The sequence below is a fragment of the Camellia sinensis genome, chromosome 6 (assembly GCF_055761805.1).
Source record: "Camellia sinensis isolate YWXY chromosome 6, ASM5576180v1, whole genome shotgun sequence".
Classification (NCBI taxonomy): Eukaryota; Viridiplantae; Streptophyta; class Magnoliopsida; order Ericales; family Theaceae; genus Camellia; species Camellia sinensis.
In genome coordinates, this window is record NC_138966.1 from 158,617,133 (window position 1) to 158,627,443 (window position 10,311).

Consider the following 10,311-nt stretch of genomic DNA (forward strand, 5'->3'; position numbering starts at 1 on the left):
ATTGTGTTGTCACGACCCAAACCCGCCCCTATGAGTTTAGTACCGTAACCGGCCAGTAATCTGAGATTACCGAAGGCCTGCTTAACAGTGATACAGTAATACAGAGTACAGGGGCATGGCAGAAGCCAAAACAGTAAATAGACAATGTCCAATGAGCTGTGACAGTCTGTATGCAAAAAGATTTTCCATATATATACACATTCAAAACAAAAGAGTACGTACATACATCATATACAGACATTCAGGTTAGGGACCGGATCCCTACCATGACAGTACAGTACGGTAACATTCAGTCTATACAGATTACAAAACAGATACAAAATGGGGGGAAACTAAAACACCCCAAAAGCCCTGGCTTGACAGGCTCGGAACCTTGCAGTGAGGCACAGTGGTTGGCTTTGACAAAAGGGAGTCTAACCCACGCTCCTAGCTCCGGTTTGGTACCTATACACCTATATATATATATATAAGCAGTGAGCTAAAGCCCAGTGAATAACATAATGCGTAAAGAGGTTAAGAATGAATGTCCTTTCAGTATTGAAAACAGTCAATTGATTCAGTATAACAGTCATTCAGTCATAACAGTCATATGTGGTACATCCATTAGCAAAACAGTGCAGTAAACAGTAGGTTTTGAGAGACCGAACAGTCAATGATGGCCATCAGTAATGGTTCCAAACTTGGGAACCGACAGAGATCTCTGTAACAGTAGCAGTAACAGTAACAGTAGTTGCTATGGATACCACAATACAGTTCAGAATAGAGGACATACATTCATTCAGTTAATAGTATCAATTCAAAAACAGTACAGTTTAACCATTCAAAAGATATTCATATTTGAATATATCTTTACACAGTTGTTACTCACAGAGTTCTAGGCTATAGTTAAGCTAGAGCGCGTCCTCAAATGCCAACCCTACACAGTTTACAGGATGAACACACACTAAGTTCACATTCGGGAATCAAAGACTTAGACCCTACTTAGACTTAGTGTGGTTCTATATCTATATCCTCATTAAGATGCCTTAAACTAGGCTTAAGAATGTCTATGATGAAATGAGGATGCAAAGATGCATTTTAAAAGCTTTTGCAGAATTTTTAGAAAATAGGGGTCCCGCTCGAGCATCGGTTACTCCACTCGAGCGAACATGCAGACAAAGGTTTCAGCTCGAACGTAGACTTACCCGCTCGAGCGTACTGAAAAACAGTCAAAAGTGCTGGATGTATGAAAATCACACTCGATTGGACGCTCGACACCCACTCGAGCGTAAGACACAAGGTCCCGCTCGAGCGTAAATTACCCCGCTCTAGCGGACTTCAAAACAGTGTAAAGTGCTGGGAGCATGAATTTCACGCTCGAGCACCAGTCACCCCGCTCGAGCGTGAGTTCAAAATCTGGAATTTCCAGATTTGAACCTCAAGCTCAAATTCAACTTCAAATGTATCAAATTCGATTCCTTTGGGCCCATTTCCTGGAAAACACTTATAAATACATAGTATGACATGACTTAAAGCTCAATTTGTAAAATCAAGGCCCAAAGGTGAGGGAATTAAAACCAATTTCAAACAACATTTCAAGAACATGATGAATGTGTAACATGCATGAATTCAACAACTTCAAAGCTTCAAATGCTAGCTCAATTGAGCCAATTCTTTTCAAAACAAGATAAATTCATGGTCCTTAGCAAAAATATGAACATACATGTGGCAATTTTCCATGAAAACAACTTTAAACTCATCAATATAGGCATGCATGCATGAAATGAGCTACAATTCAACATATAGAATCAATTCTAGACTTTAACTCACTAAATTTCCATGATCCATGAAGATACAACTTAAATACATAAACCAAGGGATAGAATCTCTACCTTAGGTCTCCAATCACAAGTCTAGAGGCTCAATTTTGCAATAAACTCTACAATTCCTTCAATTTCCAAGCAAAACAAGATGAAAACCAACTCTCTTAGTTCTCTCTCTCTCTATGGTCGGTTGTGCTTAGAAATGAGCTGATGAAATGTGTATGAATGAGTGTAGTAAGGCTCAAATATGGTCTAAGGTAGTGGCCCACTCACAATGGCATTTTGGTAGATAAAACCAACTTATGTGTTTTACATTATCTAATCTAATTTAATCACATTAAATCACATTTTGGATAAACATGCCATAAATTCACATAAATTCTAATGATCATAAAACACTAATCGATTTCAGGTTCGGCCGCCGATAAGGCCTTCAATTTGCAGTTTAAAGCATAAAACATGAACAGATAATTTAACAGTCAACAGATAGATATGCATTCAAACTGGCACAATCAATCAATCAGTTTAGCGATTTCAGTCAATTCAGTCAATTATCATAAGCAATCTCAGTTTAACAGTGATCAGTGGCTTATCAGTAAACAGTGATGAGGGTTGTCACAGTGTTGTACAGTTAATGAATGTGATTATGGCCCAATACGAAATTAGTATAAGATGTGAGTGGAAGCACATGTAAGTTGGACTGTGTGTACAGTGCCACGTTGTGATACGATGTCATTTGGTTGTTTTCACTCAGATATACAAATGTGACAAATTACAAATTACACGCACACCTTTGTTACAGTTACGTCAAGCGCTTCTTAGTCACATTTGAAACCATGGTGCATAATTTGTCCCAGTTACGTCAAGTACTTCTCAGTCACATTTGAAAACATGGTCGTGAATGTGTGTGCGTAATTTGTCACAGTCATGGCCATGAATGTGTGCGCGTAATTTGTCACAGTTACGTCAAGTACTTCTCAGTCACATTTGAAAACATGGCCGTGAATGTGTGCGAGTAATTTGTCACAGTCATGGCCATGAATGTGTGCGCGTAATTTGTCACAGTTACGCCAAGTACTTCTTAGTTACATTTGAAACCATGGCCGTGAATGTGTATGCATAATTTGTCACAGTGATGGCCATGAATGTGTACGCGTAATTTGTCACAATTATAGCCATGAATGTGTACGCGTAATTTGTCACATTTATATCAAGTACTTCTTAGTTGCATTTGAAACCATGGCCGTAAATGTGTGCGCGTAATTTGTCATAGTTACGTCAAGTACTTCTCAGTTACATTTGAAACCATGGCTGTGAATGTGTGTGCGTAATTTGTCACAGTTATATCAAGTACTTCTCAGTCACATTTGAAACCATGGTCGTCCATGTGTGCGCGTAATTTGTCACAGTTACGTCAAGTACTTCTCAGTCACACTAGTCACATCACGAACATACTGACATGCAATATTACGTATTGCTATTAAATTACATATTCACATACGTTATCAGCGGGATCTTGCTTGTATATGAAATGTGAATTTTTGGTGGCATTTTTTTCAGGAGGCACAATTAAACGTACACCACAGACAGGCTCCAAGGCGAAAGTGAGCAGCAGTGAAGGGACTAGAACTGGTAAAAGACGGCGGTCTCAAACTCCGTCACAGAATGTGAACGCATTAGGGCAAAGCAGTGTCCAAAAAGGAAAGAAGTTGAAATATGAGCCTCAACAACGACTGAACAAACAACCAACATTTTGCTACCGTTCCAACATTGCTGGAATTGTGAAGCTGGTGGCAGTGTCAAAACTGAAAGATGAGCATTTGCAACATCTTCAAAAAACACCGTTCTGGTTGTTGTTGGATGCGATGCGAAAAACCGATCTAAACCAACATGAATTCCAAAAATGCGATGACATTGTAATGAGGATCATTCAGACATTTGTTCTAGATAAGTCAGCTTTCATGATTGGTAGTAAACACATTGCGTTTACGAGCATCGATATGCAACTAATATTTGGAATTCAAGGTGGTAAGAAGAGTTTAGATGTGTCACATGGGCCAAGACTCCCGACTGACTTCATCCAACGAAGGTGTCCCAAAATAGCACGCATAAACTTGAATACCATTAAGGAACTGTTAATGGATGCATTACTCGGGGACACTACTCAGGATCACCAGGATGTAGCAAAGTTACTGAGTTTGTACTTGTGTGGGAAGTTATTCTTTGCTACTTCAGGCGAGACCATGGGATGCGGGTTCGTCCGGGTTGTAGAGAATCTAGACAACATGAAGGCATATGATTGGGCTGGAGCAATTTGCACAACTTTGATGGAGTCAATTAAGGGATTTTACTCTAAGCCTGAGAAAGTTACTAGATGTGTTACTGCCCTACTTGTAAGTGCTCTGTTTTTTTGTTTTTCCCACAATATAATTTTGTATTTGTTTTGAAAAACTTTCACAGCTAATATTTTTAACCCATGGTCACACAGTTTTGGGTATGTGAGCACACCAACTTGATACAAGCAGATCATGGAGATGGATTTCCAAGGTTTATGAAATGGAATATCAGCAAGTTGGTCACAAAGATAAAAGCAATGGACATTGAGCAGCCAAATGATGTGGAAGTATGATTTTCTATACCGTTAGAGTAAATATTAGATGTGCCAATTTACTATTTTTTATTTTTTATTTTTAAATTGTTTACAGGTTGTGGTAGGAGATCTGCACATCAGTTATTCTGAACGGCGCTTCATGAAGACGAAAGACGTTAAACAAATTGGAGCAAAGGCCGAATGTTCAAAGCGCAGTGGGATTGGTGCTAAGAGTAATGATCAGTGTGCTCGGGGTGCGTCTATGTCTGAAGAATACCAGAGAGCACTACTTGATATTGGTGTGCTTAAGATAGAACTCCAACGTAAATCTGATGTCATATTTGCATTACAGACAGAATTGGCAACAATGAGGGCAGCGTATGAAGAAAAATGGGCCAAGTTAGAACATGAAATCACAGTGAACAATAAGCAGAAGGAATGTGACATTGAAATGATGAAGCAGCTAGTGGATGAACTTAATGACAAAAACGCGAAGCTCGTGGAACAGTTGGAGGAGTACGCAGTCCATGAATACACCCAAGTAGCTACTGGTGTACAGGAGATGAAGCAAAGTAATGAGGAAATATACCACTGTGAGGCAAACGTACTTGCCATTATGCCATTGTCAACATCGTTTCCATCTGATGTGGATGAGAAGACAGAGTTGCAAAGGGTGGATACTCATGTGACCCCGATCAACGACATTGGGCAAATGGCATGTGATGTGGATTTAATGGCTGGTATTAATCAAAACACTGGAGCAACTGCGTTGCAAAACTTGCTTGTGAGAAACATTAAAAAGAAAAATAAGAAGGAGCATAAACTGCCAGAGTATGAATATCCACTAGTTTTGGGGAGGCAGATAAAACCATCTGATAGTGGTGTGGTCAATGAGGGTGACTGTGACAGTAAACAAGAAATGAAAGATGAGATCATTAAGGTTAATAACATTGCAGACCCAGATAGGACATTTTCTCGATTCGACTTGACTAATCGTCTATCAATCTGGAAGTTGTTATCAACGCAAAAGAAAGACAAACTTAAAGAAGCATATGAGAAAGGGGGTGACAGGTAGGTTATGCAACTTGCTCTTACCATTATGCATTTGTACATGAATTTATTGTTCAAAAAATGAATTGTAGTGCGCAAGTCTGGATTGGACCGCATGTGTCCAACTTTGTGTCTTTCAATGACATACGAGCGATCGTTAAGGGGCTGACATTACGAGGCAATGTAAGTATGGTATTTCTAATTACTCGTCAAACTTCTGAAGCTTCTTCACATAGAATGCAATTTACATACATGTATACAAGGGAAGGAAAAATAAAAATTTGTTTTCTTTTTCACGTAGGTCATTGATGCCTACTCGGAAATGCTGATGTACGAGCAGCAGATGAAGGCGCCTAAATCCGCGGATGACGAAAAATCATACATTTTCACCACATTATGTTTGGTAAGACATGCAACTGAAGAAATGAATATTGTCATTTTTAGTTTTTCATTTTAAATTTCCAAAATGAATGTCTGCAGCCTACGATAAGAGATGTGGCCGAAGATGTACGTGACAGGTACTTGGCATTGCGTGCCCCGCATGCCCTGAAGGCCAGATATATTCAATTCCCAATCCACTTAGATAACCAATGGACACTAATGGTTTATGACACTGAGGAGAGGTTTTGGTTGCATTACAACTCTATGAAACCAAGACGTGGGAGGGAAGACAAACATTACTGGGAAGCGTTGTTGCTGGTTAGTAAACATCAATTACTTTCTTGCAGTGATATTTGTATTTTATTTTGGACAACAATACTAATTATTGTAATATAAATTTGGCAATAATGTAGAAATCCTACTTTGAGGATTACATAAATCGCAGACTAACGGTGGGCACAGTTGAAACACAAGACTTGGTGAAGGAGCTTCTAATGGTTGATTATTGTCCACAACAAAAACCAGACTCGTAAGTTTGTTATGTTTCTTTGCAATGTATGCCATTAATGTTTTCGTACATTGCACGTGGTTTGTTTTGACATTGTTACTAATGACTTAAATTTTCGTAATAAGAATGATTGGGGAATTATAGTATGCTTCATTATGAAGCAACTTGTGCGTCACCTACATGTTGACAAGTCAATGGAAGGGGAGAGCTGCAGAACAATGCGAGCCGATATGGTGAAGTCATTTGTGAATGACAGGAGAAGGTCATTTGTGGATGGCAATTGACTATCTACTGATGGTGGTATATGGGTGCAGATTTGATATTTTGGGTATATAATCACACTGTTTTTGCTTTGGAATGGTATTAAAAGCTTGCTGGTACAGGAAAAATTGTAAGTTTTTGATGTTTTTCGTAGCATTGTGAATATGGATTATTGATTAGTGTATTTTGTTTTGGGAATAGGCAACAATGGTTAATTGATTTTTTTGAGAATGCACTTTATTTTGTTAATATGGCTTTATGTGTCATTCGGTAATGTCAATAGGAATTTAAGGGCAGCAGGAATATTGGCTACATAAGTGTGAATGTGGTTGCGTAAATGTGAATGTAATTGCTAATGTCATTCATAATGTGAGGTGAATGTGAATGGTAATGCCATAAAACAATGTAGCTGTTCATTTCTAATACACAGATTGTGTTTGTGAATGTATGGCAGTGCTTGGTACTTGTATTAGGGAGTGTGAAATTGCAAATGTGAAAGTGGTTGAGTGAGGGTGAAGTTGTATGTAAATGTGATGGTGATTGTGACAGCGAATGTGAATGTGAATAACAGAACAGGTTTGGTTGTGTACCTGTAACACCCAAAAAGCAAATGTGAATGTATCACAGTGTTTTGCACTTTTTTGCAAATATGAAATACAAATGTAAATGTGGTTATATGAATGCGAATGGTTACGTTTATGTGATGGTGAATGTGAAATTGGATGTGATTGTGAATGACATAACAGGTTTGGTTGTATACCTGTTACGCCCAAAATGCAAATGTGAATGTATGACAGTGTTCTGCACTATTTTTGCAGGTCTGAAACATACGTTTGCATGACCAAATAAATAAACATGTAACAGCAACATATGAATGAGACAGTGTGAAAGAAAAAATAGCTGAATGATCAATTGTAAACAGTGTCTTCACTTATTAAAATCTGTCATCAATTGGCTTTGATACATGCTACTACGATAATACGATGCTACTGTTCAAAACAGATTACAAAAGTGAATGCTAAATGCCTACTACTAAATTGGTTCTTTACATGTCTTTCGGTTGTGGCTGCCCATGCGCCCACATTGACCGTACCTAATCTAACTTAGTTTCTCTCCCCGAGATGGTATTCTATTCTTCTTGGGTCGCCCTGGAGGACGTTTAACTGCCGGTGGATATATGATGAAGTCGTCTTCCGAGAAGGAAGGTTTGTCAACTGTTGGTATTGGCTGAATGTATCCAGAATAAGCGGCTTTATACTGATCAACAGTGAAAAATTGTTCAACAAATGTACTGAAATCCCTTCCACTACTTTGTATTGCAACCACCGCATGTGCACATGTGAATCCGTTCAATTGCCACTGGAAGCAAGAACATGAATACTTGCCAACGTCTACCAACACCGTCGGAAATGAATGGACTTCATATATGTCTTCATTTGACTGGCTAACAATCCATGTGCAACCAGTGAAGTACGCCTCCCTAACACGACTTTCCATTTTCGGACAAAGTAACCCATTCCAATTAGTAGCCAAAACTTTACGCTCATCCCTCATAGTCATTATTTGATTTCTGATTGTATCAACCAACCTTGTGATTGGACAATTACGGGCATCAAGTATCCATTTATTAAATGATTCTGCAGCGTTCGAGGTCATCTCCCCATACCGTTTGCCCCTGTTCACATTATGAAAACATAATGAAAATGCTATCACATATTGGGTACTTGCAATGTTAGCACATGTAAGTCTTGTACGAACCTGAAATATGCGTTGGCCCAATGCTTCGGTGGCATATCTTCCAAGAAATTATTTATTCCAGATCATCCTGTTCCTTTTAGCTTCTTCCAATGCTGCTGAAACGAAGCCTCGATTGGAGCATATGCACATTCACGCAACTTCGCCATTAAACCAAAACGTACACGGTTGTCAACCCATCGTAATTTGTCCCTCAAATTTGCTTGGAGATGTTGTAAGCAGTACGCATGGTCTGCAGATGGGAATACAGCAGGCAAGGATTCAAGCAGCCTAATATTACGGTCGGATACGAAAGTTAATGTGCGAGCACTACTAACAACCTTTGTCAGTTGCTGTAAAAACCAAGTCCAATTTGCAGTTGTTTCAGAGTCAACAATAGCAAAAGCTAATGGGAATAAACCTGGCAAATTCAACAGGTTTACCATTAGATGAAATATTTTTAACAAAGTTTATGTCCACATTAACAATTGTTCACAATTCGAATCGCACCACACACAATGTTAGTAAAATAACATTAAATTGGAAACAATCTTGCAATTAGGAATCACCCACTACTATAGTGGACTTAAAAAAAAAAGGTTAGCCACAATGTAATGCGTTACTATATGGAAGTATAAAGTAATCATCGTAAGAGACATACCTTTGTTGCCATCATTCCCCGTCGCTGCAAGCAAATTGCATTTAAATCTCCCTTTTAAAAAAGTGCCATCAAGAAACAATAATGGGCAGATATGGTTGAATCCGTCAATGCAGGCTTTGAATGAAATGAAGAACCGCTTAAATCGGCCGGTAGACTGCTCAAAATCCAAGTTGACATAACTCCCAGGGTTGTAATGCATAACCGCATCCTCGTACCACCTAAGTTGATCAAATGAAACATGATAGTCACCATAAACTTCGCATCTTGCCTTCTCCACACCTAACCATGCTACGTGGTAACTAACATTAAGGCCGTACTCCTTTTTTAGCTCAAACATGACGTCAGTAGGACGTGTAAGTGGCTTATCATGTAATCGATCACCGATAACATTGCAAACCAATTCAGAGTTAAGTCTGTTATTCTTCCCAGTGCGAACAACAGCACCACAACTATGCAAGTTGTTCAACCTCTTCAAGTAAAAATAACCATTGCATGTTTGAACCCTTCTATGTACCAACCATGAACACCCTTTTTGCTCTCGCAATGTGCACACTGCCTTAACCCGAACTGAGTCATTTTTAACAAATTTGAAGTCAAACCCATACTCAATAGCATATTTGGACAAAACCAAACGGAAAGCAGCAACACCTCCTTTGAAACACTAGCCTACATGACTAATGCCATGTGACCAATCAACGGTCATCAACATTTTCTCACTATGGTGACAATAATTGGCCAACAAATCTATGCTAGGTTGGGGACCTGTAAATGGTTCACTGTGAGGATCCAGATGATTTGCAGACATAGTCCCACTGAATTGAGTACCTCGATTCAAATCATCCACCTCATTTTGCGAGTCAATCACAACGTTGATTTGGGTAACGCCAATGGACCTTGCAATGGAAAACATGTTTTCCATGTCCACATCATTACACAACATCACTTGATTCTCGTGACACGATAATTTGTAAGATATTGAAATCGACGATGGTGTCACATCCACCCACCTATCACATAAATTTTGTATCAATCGTTTTAATGTCAATCCATTAACACCCTTGACAGCAACCGTGGATGAACCAAAGGTGCAAAAAAGCATGATGTCCATATCCTACACAACGAAATGAATGAAACATTAACCGTGGCATACATTCTACAAAAAACAATCACAAAACAATCACAACGTGGCCCAACCCACATTCAATCACCATCAATCACATTCAATTTTATATCTGAACAATGACAACCCAAATTAAATAACATACAAAGAGAAGTTAGATTAACATTAATATACATTCCAATAAATTCCATCAACCGATACAAT

The 10,311-nt window shown here is 38.8% G+C and overlaps 2 protein-coding genes across 2 annotated transcripts; both read right to left on the reverse strand.

Annotated features, from left to right (window-relative positions):
* Positions 1-7,690: 7,690 nt before the first annotated feature.
* LOC145793735 (uncharacterized) lies at positions 7,691-8,385 on the reverse strand. Its single transcript, XM_082876605.1, has 2 exons — positions 8,351-8,385; positions 7,691-8,267 (listed from the first exon to the last, which is right to left on the reverse strand). Exons 1-2 carry the CDS (start codon positions 8,383-8,385, stop codon positions 7,691-7,693), a joined length of 612 nt encoding a protein of 203 aa, XP_082732731.1.
* A 27-nt stretch (positions 8,386-8,412) lies between these two features.
* On the reverse strand, positions 8,413-10,095 carry LOC145793736 (uncharacterized). The gene is made up of 3 exons (XM_082876606.1): positions 9,750-10,095; positions 8,988-9,554; positions 8,413-8,747 (listed from the first exon to the last, which is right to left on the reverse strand). Exons 1-3 carry the CDS (start codon positions 10,093-10,095, stop codon positions 8,413-8,415), a joined length of 1,248 nt encoding a protein of 415 aa, XP_082732732.1.
* Positions 10,096-10,311: the final 216 nt, after the last annotated feature.

Excerpts from the sequence above, each read along its gene's own strand:
- LOC145793735 (XM_082876605.1), bottom strand. The coding sequence starts at position 8,385 with ATGCCACCGAAGCATTGGGCCAACGCATATTTCAG. Across the intron at positions 8,268-8,350 it reads TGGGCCAACGCATATTTCAG|GGGCAAACGGTATGGGGAGA; the intron begins GTTCGTACAAGA and ends TAATGTGAACAG.
- LOC145793736 (XM_082876606.1), bottom strand. The coding sequence starts at position 10,095 with ATGGACATCATGCTTTTTTGCACCTTTGGTTCATCCACGGTTGCTGTC. Across the intron at positions 9,555-9,749 it reads TCACAGTGAACCATTTACAG|TTCGGGTTAAGGCAGTGTGC; the intron begins GTCCCCAACCTA and ends AAAATGACTCAG. Across the intron at positions 8,748-8,987 it reads GGGGAATGATGGCAACAAAG|GTTTATTCCCATTAGCTTTT; the intron begins GTATGTCTCTTA and ends TGAATTTGCCAG.